We start from the raw sequence: 14295 nt of genomic DNA, 5'->3' as shown, positions 1-14295 counted from the left end.
GCAATCCACATTGAAGTAGTAACTGACTTGTCCTCTGAAGCATCCATTGCTGCTTTGAAGAGATTTGTTTCTCGGCGTGGCCTCTGTAAAAATCTCTATTCTGACTGTGGGACAAATTTTGTTGGTGCTAACAATATTTTCCAGGCTCTTCTCAAGTCAAAACGAATCCTACTTTCTGAGTTTGCTGCTCATCAAGGCATCGTTTTCCACTTCAACCCACCTGCCGCTCCTCATCAGGGTGGCCTCTGGGAAGCAGCCATCAAGAGTATCAAACACCACCTCCGCCGTGTCATTGGTGAACAAATACTGAAACTTGTTGAATTCACTACGCTCATCACTCAAATAGAGGCAATACTAAATTCTCGACCTCTTACTCCTCTGTCAAATGATCCAACTGATATATCCGCCCTAACACCAGGTCATTTCTTGACTGGATCACCATTGGTTGCCATTCCTGAAGAAGATTATTAAGATGTCAACCTCAATCCCCTCAAACACTGGAAACTTATTGAAGCACTCCATCAACACATCTGGAAGAGATGGCCTTTGGAATACATCCACATCCTTCAACAGAAAACCAAATGGAACAAGTCTAATCGGAATCTACAGGTTGGAGATCTTGTTATGGTTCATCAACCTACTCCACCTCTCACATGGCCACTAGCCCGCTTTATTGATGTCTATCCAGGAAAGGATGGAGTTGTACGAGTGGTTCACTTGAAGACTCAACAAGGAACTCTGACTCGTCCATCACACAAAGTGTTTCCGCTACCCTCGAACTTCGAGCGATTTTAATGCCAAGTTTGGCATACCTGTAAATTAGTATCATGAACTCTATTATTATTCTCCAGTTGTAGTATTATTTTGTTATTGTTGAATCTTAGGAGGATTCAAGGCCCCCGCTATGTTTCGTATTTAGTATTATCATTTTATTATAGCTTGAGAGTCCTAAGCTAATTTGTAATTTGCCGCCAGCCCTCAGTTAGTTACTTGTGGTTGCGCAGTTACGCTTTGTAATCTAGCGCATGCGTTCAGTGGAAGCGTCACTGTTTTTTGCATTCGTAGCAAGTGACCGTCAGGAGAAACTTCTAAACCGCTCTCGTTTAAACCGCTTTCGTTATAACCTCTTATTATTACCAGTATTGTGGAAAACCTCATTTAATTCTTATTGTGATAAATTATTATACCGGCCGTGACAAACCGTAACTCATACCTCAATCCTTCCCGCAATATTGTTCCACCTCATTTCCGACCTTTTACCGCAAATAGTGAAATACCTAAAAGTGCTTCAAGACATTAATCATCGACGCTACGTGCGGCCACACCAACGAACCAACGCTTCAACTACATATGGTGAAAAGGAACAATATCAAGGTATTTAGATTCATTTATAAATTTCATTATTTTTATCCTCGCATCGCGTTTTGTGGTATCCTCATCCCTTCCTCTGGTCCTCCATTTTAATACAGTCTTATTCTCTAGTACTTTTATTTCTTCAATATTCTCAATCTCGAATTTATAAATGAATATTGAATACATCATGCAATTATATTAGTTGCGGACTGCAGTAGCATAGACTCAGATAAGACGGTATCAACCTGTGATAGATTAATGCCGGAACAGTCTTGGGTCCAAAGATAATACCGCCAAGTTCATGACTTTTTGATAAAGTTATCACATTCCACTACCTACATTGGAGAATAGAATAGAATAGAATATACTTTATTTGCCATAAAAACAAATACAGACATACTGTTGGAAACACAATATTGATTGTAAATAAAACAATAATACAATAAAAGTTTAAAACTAAATCATAATAATTATGGCAAATTTACTGAGCGCAAAGAAAATAAATTTTCCGTCCGCGCACAGGAGTATCATATCAACAACAATATAATGAATATTAGAATATTGACAAAAATAAAAAGAATATAAGAAGCAAATAATATATGAAACGAGAGCATAACTAATTATACTAGGCTAAGATGAAACATTTTGTAAATATACTGTATAGGCTACAAAAAAGTATAAAATGAGATGGAGCTACGCAATTAAAAATTGAAAAATTTGAGGATATTCAAAATGATTAGACCTATTGAATTTCTACAACAGTAGAACATTAGCAGGCAACCTCACTGAATACATACTAAAAGGCATGATAACTCAATATGACTTACATGCTAATTTTAAAATATTTTATGAAGGGTTTTTCACATAAATGAATAATCTTATCTCTGAATATGATACCAGCTTTCAATGACATCGATATTGAGAGCAAAAATTACCTTTTTTATTTTTCTCTTGAAAACAGGAAGAGGATAATTAGCATAAACTATATCCTGTGGCACATGATTGAAAAACCTGCCTTGCAAAAAACAAAAAGATTTTTGAAAGAAAGTGCTATTGGGTCTAGGGATTGGGAACCTATCAGTGAACCTTGTTCTCATTATTCCAGTTTCATGTTCCAAAGTTGCCCCTTGATTTCCACTAGACCAATAGAATTCAGACAGGACCTTGAAGACGTACAGGTGCCTCAGAGGCATGATTTTCATAACCTGGCATGACGATAGAAAATCAAAACTCTCTTGATTAGCAATTGCTCTAACTAGAGACTTTTGCAGACATTACTGGCCTTAAGTGAGTTATATAAGTACTTCCCTAACAGACCAGCCCATAAGAAAGGCGAGATTGAGCAAGAGCAAAGTAAAGATCTCTCAAAACAAATGTTGGACACATATTTTTCAAACTGAAAATTCTATGCAGTAAGCAACGCAGGTACTTCTTCGATCTCTCACAACGTGGCTCTCTGAAAGAATTGTGATAGTCATGTAAAGCTATTGAAGGAAAAGGAGGAGGAACAGCTGACTTGGGTGCGGAAACAAAATATTCATTAAACATATCAGCCACTTTTGAATCCTCACTAACAATCCCATTTTCAGTTTTCAAATTGAATTTGCTTATCTTTGTACCTCTTCCAATCAATTCATTAATCAATTTCCACTGTTTTTTGGAATTTTCTCTAACCATCTGGAATCGACCATAGTAGTATCTTTCTTTTGATTTCTTGATCCACTTTTTTATTTTGTTTCTCAAAGTTACAAATTCGAGCTTCAACCTACGATTGTCAGGCTCATTCATAGATCTTTTGTATAACTTGTCTCTTGATACAATCGCTTCACAAAGTCCACTGCTCATCCAAGGTTTTAACAATCTCTGTCTATGGTTATTTTGCCTAAGCTTAGTGGATGTAGTTGACTGAATGGACAAATTCAAAATATTACAAAAACAATTGTAAGCCTGATCAGCGTTTCCAGCTCTGTACACAGTAGACCAATCCTCTTCACTGAGTAAACGAGTAAGTTCTTCATAATTAATTTCCTGAAATTCCTGTGAAACCGCCTCAGATCGAGACCTATCAGCATGCATGGATATACATACAGCTCTGTGATCAGTTATAGAGACCTCGACAACAGCAGAGCGTGCAAGAGATAGAGCTAGACCTCTAACCAGTATGTGATCAATACATGTTGAAGTGGTGTCAGTCACACGTGTGTCAATATCAATTACATTTTCAAAACCACATGAAGATATTATCTCAAAGTATTGGTCACTAATTCGATCAGATTTATTGACATTAATATTGAAATCACCTAAACATACTACAATAGAGCTCTGCAAGCCTCCGAACAAACCACAGAAATCAGTAAGAAAACAATCGACAGGAACTCCATGCCACCTATATATCCCTACCAATGTGAAACAAGAACCACCACACACGCAATCAATGACAATGGAATCGGCTCCATTAATTTCACTAGTCACTGTGCAGCATAAAAATTCCTCCTTGTGATAAAGGACAACACCACCACATCTGTTATCATTACATGAGAATAAAGTAGTGTAGCCTTCAATGCTATATAAATCAATATTCACATCTGGTTGGATCCATGCTTCAGACAATATGATAAAATCCGGTTTAGTATCCAAATTATTCAGATATAACAGAAATTCATCAAAATTTCTATTGATGCTTTTAATATTCATGTGAAAAAAAGTTATACTCTCATTATTTTTAAAGTGATAATTAAAGTCCTCAATTGAGGATAAATATATACATTCAAAATCACTATCCATATAATTATTTGCAATAAGAGAAAGGGAGAAGGGGGAAAAATAAAAGAAAAAGTAATGAGAAGAAAAATAAGAATTAAAGATAAAAAATATATATAATTCTTGCCCGACCGTATAAGACTGAAAGACTCATAGAGTAGACTCATAGAAAATATAGGAAAACCTATAGGCTACAATTTCTCATTAGAATGAGATCGATTTGCTAGAAAAAAATAAACGACAACACTAAAACAAAATTAGGAATAATTCAAAGGATCAACATAATCAATAAGATTCAGAAGTTATTCAGAGATAAGATTCAAGGCATCATTGATTCAAAAAGAATAACAACCTGCCAAAAGTGATAACAACCTGCCAGCAAGTTGAACGGAATTGAGATAAGAATGAAATTATTTATGTGTTCAGTTTCTCTACAGTTGAAAACTAAGAGCCAGAAATTGAATGGTACTGGTACTGTGAAAGAGCATTCATTTGCGTAGCTCTTCATAATATTCTCATTTTATGTGTAGAATATTCTATATTAGAGACTTGTAATAATAAAACAATAAATTTTAATACTAGAGAAACTATATATTATAGGAATCATTCTTCTTTCAATACATAATTATTATAATGTGAATTATAATATGAATCATGTTTTATATTCAGCACAGTTTAGCTGTAGCGGAATAACTCACTGACCAACAGTATGAATACTGAGACTTTATTTTTTAAAATAAAATTAAAGATCAATACAGTACAATAACAATTCCAGGACAAAAGTTTTCAGAATATTATTAAAGATAATTGATCATCAAAATAACTATAATCACATAAACACACCGTAGTACAAAGTTTTCGATGAGAAGATAACAAAAACTTGAACAATAGATTAAAACCATGGTTACAACTGACATATCTGTCCTACGTATTATGGTACATATCAATATAATATTTATAAATATTTTGCAATATCAATATGTTCGACTATTATTTAAATTGCAATAAAATTATTTATATATTCCGAGTCGATGTACTGTATATATTATTTATGTTACAATTTAAACCTTTGTTACCAGGTATCGTACCTTTATTGAACACAAACTATACCGTGTATGATACAGATTATTTATAAACCTTTCGCAATTATCAATATTGTTAGGCTATTATTTTAATACAATATGATTATTTATATATTCCATGTAGATGTATATATTATTTATGTTGCTATTCAAATACTTGTTACCAGGTTTATAATAATTTACCAGGTTTAAAACAACTTAAATAAATTATTAATTTTCTGGTAAATAATTTACAAGGTCTCAAATAACTTAAATAAATTATTAATCAATTTACCAGGCTTTAAATAATTTGCTAATTACCATATTTGTTACCATATAGTAACTTTATTGGGCACAAACTAGCATGTAAGTTAGAATATAAATCCGGTATTATTCATTGAGTTTGTGAACTTATCAGAATACTATATGGGTGAAAATGGAGGCAGACATGATAAGAAAAAAGAGTAACGCACATAACAAGTAACTTATGCTATTAGAAACCAAGAAAACCGTACCAAATTAATTTGAGTCTAATTTTGAATTTGACAAGTATTGCAGGGGGGCGGTCGCCTCTCGGTTTTCCCAGCCTATGAGCGCAGTCAATTGCTTCACTGTTCAAATTAATGTCCAATGCACGACCCAGCGAGGTAGCAATTTGAACGACATCTTCATCGACACTTTCCGGAATACCATGAATTTCAACGGTATTTCGACGAGAGTACTGTTCATGTTCGTCAAGCAACGCCAACATTTTGATGTGAGCCGCTTTCAATTCCGCGTTTTCCTTCTTCAACGAATCAATGGACTCCTGCTGCAGCTTAATTGTCTCATGGAGTAGATTGTTGCTAGCGATATTTTCATCCAGTTTCCTCTCCAACTCTTTATGAGAATTTAAAATGTCCTCCTTGAACTTTTCAAACAGCAAAACAAAGTTACTCATGTCGATCACTTCCGAAGTCGGGTTCATTGTATGAATCGGTTTAACTGGAGTTGAGTCCGATTGAGAACGTTGTAGTCTCACATTAGCAATACACGTATCACACGACCATGACTTCGACAACAAAACTTCAACTTCAGAGTCTTCAAAATTTAAACACTTACTATGGAAATCAGTCTGACATCGAGAGCACTGAAGCAAAACTCCCTTATTCTTGTCACTTCTCTTGACTGGTAACAAACACTTTTCACATGTAGACATAGTAATAGTAATAAATTATGAAATTAATTCAAATTTAGTTTATTTAATCAACTGAGAAGAAATTCAATGCTCAAACAATATAACCTATAAAATTTCCTATTCAACAACTTTCAGCGAGTCAAGCGTTTCAGTCTATAGATAAGAAACGGTCAGATACGGAGCATTGAAGAAAACAACCGTTCACTACGACTGCCTAGTCGATACTGGAGTGAATACTAGTGTGAGCAACATTCAGCAAAACAATTTAAATCAGTAGTCTCATCAATCAAGTTCTGAAGTTTATGACATTAGTTTTACTAGGGTGGTTTCAAAGGATCTATAATTCAATAGTGCATGTATCTCCATACCAAAAAACAAGAACGTAATTGCAGCTTGAGATTTCTCTAGTTCATCGTAAACAAGTTTTACACCATTTGGATCATACCGATTTTTGAAAAAGTGTTTACATGGGATATTTGGTTGTTTTCATTAATGTTGATTGAGTTCATCATGAACATCAACTAAGAGTATAGTTGTGATGCTTCATAGTTAAGCTTTAGTAGTTCATACAACTACGATTTTCATCTCCATTATTTCATTTCCGGTTTTTTGTTTTCATTTCAATCAAATATGTTCATTTTAATAATTCAATGCTTTACATAATAACTTTGTTTGCAGGGAGTTATCCAAAAACGTAGAGATTGTGAGAAACTAACGTTCGAACACAAAATGGAAGCTTCACAGCTGCAAGAAGTTAGAAGGAGGACTGATGTTGTGTCGTATGCCTTAATGGCGGAAATCAATCACTTTCACTCAGAGCGAAACACGCAGGTCAAGAAAGCAATGAAAAGCTTTTTGAAAGAGCAGATGCTGTTCTACCAAAAGGTAATTAATTGGATTTTTTCCTCTTCCTTGACAACCCCTAATTGTATTGGTAGTACAGTAACTGAAACAAATGTGTTGAAATTCTATGGAAAGATTTTTTTCCTCCACCTACTGTCTAAAGTACTTACTTCACTCCCTGAATGATAATACTAAAGTGTCACTTTTTCGCTCTCGGTTGTAAAAAACATAAAAACTCCCTAGGGAGGAAAAGTGAATCCATTTAAATAACATAGGAAGCATCTCTATTTTAAAAACTTACATTGTAATAGGTTAGAAGGTCTAAGCTCAGATGAGGAAGCATATAGAGTAGTCATTAAACTAACTAAATTCAATACCTCAACCAGACATTTGATCAATATATGAAATTTATGTCTGTATGCTAAAATTATGACAAACTTCATATCACTCACTATACGGTACTAAAAAAATGTAAAACATTTTTTTATTCCATGTTATTCATAATACCAGCTAACGAATATTCCTCATTAACTAATCAAATTTGAAACGGGAACTTCATCATAGCTGTAGTTGTGGCGGCCATTGTTTGTTACAACTTTTGCCGACAGATAGCGCTGTCGGCGGAGAACTGTGATTACAAGCCACCTGTTTCTGTTTACTTTTTAGATTATGTTGTAACACATTGTTTGGTCACGTACGTTTTTAAAAATTATTCTATTTGAAGTTTTTATAAAAATGTAGGTGGAGGAAAAATGTTGTGTATATCATGAGTGAAAAATGTTTTTTCTCCCCCAGGAAAATTGTTGCCCTCGGCTTCGCCTCGGGCTTCAAACTTTTTCCTCAGGGAGAAAAAACAGTACTTTTCACTCTAGATATACAAATAACTATTTCATCCACTACTCAGTTTTCAAATTATAATCGCCCGATTTAAATTTACTCCATAAATTTATAATATTACTGAGAAACACTGTTTTGATGTCCATCAATAGTTTTAACGGACTGAATTATTCATCAAACAAATGAAAACCTCATATTTCTCCCATAATTATAAAGCTTCCTCAATTTCTTCTTTCCTCTTTTCTGTAACTTGTTCTTTGTAAATTGTACTACCATACGATATGTACATTATGTCGATACTATTTTATTTTAGATACTTTCTTTCCATCTTTGCAACTCTTCGACCTTGCGCTCATATCCGGCTTCTTTACAAATGCTTATTCATGTTATAAACATCTAGAATTATAATATATATTTTATCTTTATTTTGTCATTATTACCGTGTGTATCTATCGGCTGTGATGCACTATAAGGGCTGGTGTTAGGTTTGGTTTGGTGTGGGTTGGTTAAGCTTCGTTTTGAATCTTTGTTCAACTGCACCATGGCGTGCATTGTATGGGCTTATCTTGGAAACTACGTGAATTTTACAGTTTCAAACAAACCAGATGATCTTACCGTGTGAAAAAGTTTCACAAATTATTTCCTGAAGCCTATACTGTGTACTTTCTCCACCTTATCTATTATGTTTCGTGTTTACAATATAAACAACCTAAACTACAGTACATTTATCTTATGTATTTTAATTATTAAACTAAAATCCAAATTTTAATACTGTTTGTATATGATATTAACTACTCTGAAGACTTCTGATTCTGCCAATATTTACAACAGTTATTCACAACATTCTATATTTACAATTGAAGAAGTCTCCATAGTAGTATCATACTAATTTGGATTCTCATGTAATGATGCAATAATGATAACTTATTAGCATTCAAACTTTTGGAATATCACATTTTAATATCCTATATCTGAAGTAAAAGTGAAAATGATTGACTGAAATTATGTTAGTTAATTATTGTAGGCTTTTGGAAAATAATTTTTGAGAATGTTTGTTATTTATTTAAATTCGGTTTTCAGATTGTAGACATGTTGGGTCACTCATTGGCTGAATTTGGTGATGATTGAAAAACTTCCAAATCATCCACAACAGAAGATAGATTCCGTGGGAATTAATGCACATCTAATGAAGAAAAACATCTTTACGGCTGAAATAAATAAACACCGTTCAAGCTAAATTCTACTCTTTCTCGAAAGTGTGATTCATCAGACTCTACATTGTAATTCTACTATTAGGATTGTGAAACATGTGAAGTTACATCTAAAGTTTTTGTTTTTTGTTACTTGTCGCCACCGCTGAAACTAATATTCAACTGGTAACGCCAAATCATTCAAAAAACATCAAGTTTTTTCAAGTACATTCCAGTAACTGACAGTAGTTACAAACTTGATTTTTCTCATCATACCTCACGATATTTCAGGTGATGGCACCCAACGCTTTTCTATGTCTGTTGTAAGCCGCTGGTCTTGGCTCATCGTCATTAACCTCCTCACAAAACATTAACATAAGAATTCCATAACTAAAAATATTTGAATTTAAATAAATTATTTCTTAATAAATTTATTTGATTATGTAGTAATAATTTTAATATTCAATTTAATAAATTTTTTTATAATTTTCAACTGAATTACTTGAATTTAATTTTTTGCTTAATTTGAATTTAAAAACACTGAAACTAAATGAATATTTATAATTATTGTCTTCATATTGAAGAGATCGATGACGCGATAGTCAAGACCAGCGGAGGACGTAGATAGTAAACTCATACGGGAGATGATAAGTCAGCAGTCTTCACTGCTGAGGTACTGACTGAATTGTTTTGTTTGATTAGTGGCCATCCCAATTCTCAGGCGACAAAGTCAGACTTAATGAAGTCGTGATTTAGACAAAATTAACATTGCTAAGAAAAAGTTTGTCAATTAAACGTTAAAATGCAAACGAAAAATTAACTACAGGTTTCGAAAAGGCAATTAATATCATCATCATAAACTAGATTGAAGGTGTAAAGAAACAATACTGTTAATACCTTATCAACCTGAGAATGTAACCAGAAAAGAAAGCTGGTTGTGGTTTTGCATGAAATGTATAATAATTAAAAGTATTAGGTACAATTAAAATTAAGGTTATCTCACATAGAGTTAATGACAAAAGTTTTGCCTTTGTACAACTCTTTGTTTCTTCGTTGAATTTTGTTCAAAAAATCGTGTCTTCTTCCCTGTCAACTTTTTTATTTTCAGCGAACTTCAACAAGTGTTTCTTTAACTTCGTTTAAAGCTCATCATAACATTTGATGCTTGAATTTGAGTGACGTGGGCTTGACTCGACAGAGCTTGCATAATTCGTTCGTCATTTGTCATAGCGACTTATTTGCTGAGAAGAAAAAACGCAGCTACAAGTCGCTATGTCAAATACTGAACTATGCAAGCTATGTTGAGTCAAACCGCGTCTCTCAGATTTAAGCTATCAAGCGTTATGATGAGCTTCAGACGAACTCTAAGGAGTACTAGTTGAAGTTTGCCGAAAATGAGAAAGTTGTCAGGGAAGTATATATTCACGAATGTTTGAACAAATTTCGAGGAAGAAATAAATAGTCGAAGTATTTCCAAAATTTTGTCATTAATTTTATGTGTGATACCTTGGGTTTTAATTATTATAATTTCCATGCAACACAACGACCAGCTTTCATTTCTGGTTACTTTCAAAGCCAATAAACTTATCAGTTACCATAACATTGAGAAAAAACATGTTTTTTGATACAATATAATAAAAAACAGAAAACTATATTGAAATAAACTGTAATATGATATCAATGTACATATACTTTGGTATAAGAAAAACAATAATTTTTAATCCTATTGATTGATTGAAAATATAATACTTTCATACAATGATACAATGATAACTCCATTTAGATTTAAAATCCCCACAACCATCTTTTATTGCTGATACTGCTACATAGAATTATTGGAAATAGAAAAAACTTATTTTTTATTTTTCTTAATTAATAAAATGCATTACAAAATCGGTCCCGCTAAACCAAAATAGATTTTACAGCAAGTGCCTATTAATAATAAAATGCATAAATAGAATGACATGTTAACTTAAACAATAAACTAAGGAAAACATTTTTTATTATTTTTAAATGGGAGTTTAGAAATTAATACAGTAATGAGGTATTATGTGGTCTAAAGATTGAATGATAAAGACTAAGAAATTGTCAAAAACCACAGATTTATTGAATTATCGATTTATAAATCTGTGGTTTTTGACAATTTCTTAGTCTTTTTCATTCCATATGAATATCACCACAATATGATATATTGTGGTGATATACCTATCACCACAATATCATATATTGTGGTGATATACCACAATATCACCTACACAAAAAATGGTCTGAAGATAGGGTTAATGGAAAAGGGGGGAAAACGGAAAATACAAAACTTTAAATCATAAAACTGAATTAAAATTGAAAGAAATCATTATTCCAATGATAAACTTTGTTTTCTGAAACAGCTATAATTTATTATTTTCAATAATAATTGGAAATCCGCTGGATCAGACACAAGTCCTCATTCATCCCAAAAATGTGTAAGGTCCGTTTGAGAGATATAGAATTTTTAAATATATATTAAGCACACAATAAATACTCTAGAGTTTCATAATGATATATATTATACAAAAAAACACAACACAGACAGATTGAAAACACTTGAAATACGTATATTTTACATGAGTTGCCTTCTGTGAGTTGTAGTGGTGCTACATCAACAACGTAACCATCAACAGCTCGTACCACTACAACTCACCAGTTGAAGAAGGCAACACAGTTGCCCAAATATCATGATGAGCTTCAGACGAACTCTAAGGAGTACTAGTTGAAGTTTGCCGAAAATGAGAAAGTTGTCAGGGAAGAATATATTCACGAATGTTTGAACAAATTTCGAGGAAGAAATAAATAGTCGAAGTATTTGCAAAATTTTGTCATCAATTTTATGTGTGATACCTTGGGTTTTAATTATTATAATTTCCATGCAACACAACGACCAGCTTTCTTTTCTGGTTACTTTCAAAGGTTCCCTGAATTCATTCCATTGTAGCAATGCGTAAGCTTTTTGTCTGTCTCAACTGTTTGTTTCTGTAAAATCAAAAAAAATTAATGATAGGGATAGTGAAGCTGATGTAACAGCTGGGTTTACTAACTTATATATACCACATAACCATATTTGGAAAACTTTTGACATACTTTACATACTAAAAAGGTGGTACGGTATCCATTACTCATGTAATCTGTGTAATAAACTTATCGTCTGAACTTCTATTATTAACTATTATGATTGGATTATTTCCATTGACTTTATTTGATTGTCAGTCTAATACATTTCATTCGTCTATTGTAATTTTTAAAATTGTTTTATTATTCTATTAAGAAAAAAAATGGAGTTCACATTTAACTCCAAGTGATGTGGTATCACATTTACTCTTTTAATCAATTATTCTAACCTCAAACCACAAACTTCATAAGCTATCAACAGTTTCTTTTCTGTTTCAATATCTTATGATGAAAATATTCATTGGTATTCGAAACCTTACGTTATGTTGAGCTTCAGACGAACTTGTAGGAGTAATTTTCGAAGTGTTAAGTCTGCGGAGAATAAGCACCAGTATAAGTATTTACCTGCTATATACTGGTTCAAGGAGTAATGTTCGAGTCAGGAATTTGCAGAAGAAAATTGATCAGAAGATCAATCTTTCTTCTATTTCTACTAAACGAGATTTTTCGTACTTTTCTTTCTTCCTTTATCAAAGTATTTTTAGTTTTAATATGACCGATATTAAATACAACCATGACTGGATGGTTGAACCATGATATTGAACCGTGAACGAATGATATTGAAAAGTATTGAACCAATTCATGACTGAATAATATGATGTAAATACAATATTTTTATTTTGCTTAGCCCTCTTGACAATTATCACATTGGCTATTAATAAGAAGTATAATTTTTCAATTTTTATACAGTAGATACTGTAAAATATAATGTGCAATTTGTAGAAATAATGTCAACTCACGCTTTCATTTTATATACAATACTCAGGATAACTGTTTTTTGTTTTTTTTTATTGTTCACCAAGTTTTTGGAAGTTTGCGATTGTATCGCTTTATTTAATTTCTTTATTATCGAAGTAGATAAAATTTAGTATTTTATTCCAAGCAAATACTAATTTTATTTTTAAAGGCTTCAATGTTATTTATGCTTAGAAGCCTTTTTATTCATATAAATTCAGTGTATCATTTTTCACAAGTATTGTATATTTATTTGTGTGCTCATTCATAAAACTTCTTTGTCCATTTTGTTGTTTGATTTTTACCTGTATTGAAATCATCAGATGTGCAAATTATTGTTATTGATCATACAGAGTTTAACTGTCAAAGTTCCAAGTCTTGTCTTTCATGAATGAAAACTTAGTATTTATGAATTGTATTCAAGAACATGCAATGCAAAACATAGTTTTTCTCTCGCCCAGGTGCCTTTGTGCAGCTTTATCTTACAGAGCATTCATCAATATGCATTAAATGTCTTTCACGGTTGTAAATGTTACCAAATTTGTTCGTATTCTGATTGTAGAGCATTCATGATCTTTCAAATCTTGCCGTGCCTATTTTAGTACATTTATGATTCAAAGAAACATGACAAAAGATCTTTGAAAACATCCTTAATGCCACCAAACTGAAATTGTCCTAGCTTGAGCTACTAGGAAATTATGAGAACAAAAGTTGTCATTCTACTTCCAAGTAAAACAATAATCTATACTATAATAAAGGAAAGAACTGGCTTATACAAGTAAGGGATAGGAAATTCACGCATGACGCATACTCACATCTGAACTACTCAACTGATTAACTTGAAATATTGCATAAAGATTCTGAATTCACCGAGGATGGTTATAGACATATTTTAAATTCTCCAAGATTTCAGTAGGTCAAGTTTTCAGTTTTGTCAAGTTTTTAAATATACCCTTGTGGAGCACAGGTTACCTGCTAGTGATAAATGAAATTATATCGATACTGTGAACCATTCTCTACTGCTTAATAAATTGAGTTTCTATGGAGTATGTGGAGTAGATCTCAGTCTATTTGAAGCCTATCTTGTAGGACGTAAGCAAGTTGTATGTTTGGGTAATAGAAGATCAAAATTGGC

At 32.6% G+C, this 14295-nt stretch overlaps 1 protein-coding gene across 2 annotated transcripts in view; it reads left to right on the top strand.

Moving 5' to 3' along the window:
• LOC111047542 (sorting nexin lst-4) overlaps positions 1-13445 on the top strand; it is a 96235-nt gene extending 82790 nt beyond the window's left edge. For both annotated transcript variants that reach the window (XM_039441566.1, XM_039441567.1), the window contains exons 10-11: positions 7030-7236; positions 9112-13445. In XM_039441566.1, coding sequence (XP_039297500.1) covers positions 7030-7236; positions 9112-9159 — 255 coding nt within the window. In that variant the 3' untranslated portion in view covers positions 9160-13445. The remainder of the gene's footprint in view (positions 1-7029; positions 7237-9111) is intronic.
• The last annotated feature ends 850 nt before the right edge of the window (positions 13446-14295 follow it).

Source organism: Nilaparvata lugens, chromosome X (assembly GCF_014356525.2).
Source record: "Nilaparvata lugens isolate BPH chromosome X, ASM1435652v1, whole genome shotgun sequence".
Lineage (NCBI taxonomy): Eukaryota > Metazoa > Arthropoda > Insecta > Hemiptera > Delphacidae > Nilaparvata > Nilaparvata lugens.
Note: the sequence above shows the minus strand (reverse complement) of the source record. Positions and strands in the feature narration are given on the sequence as shown.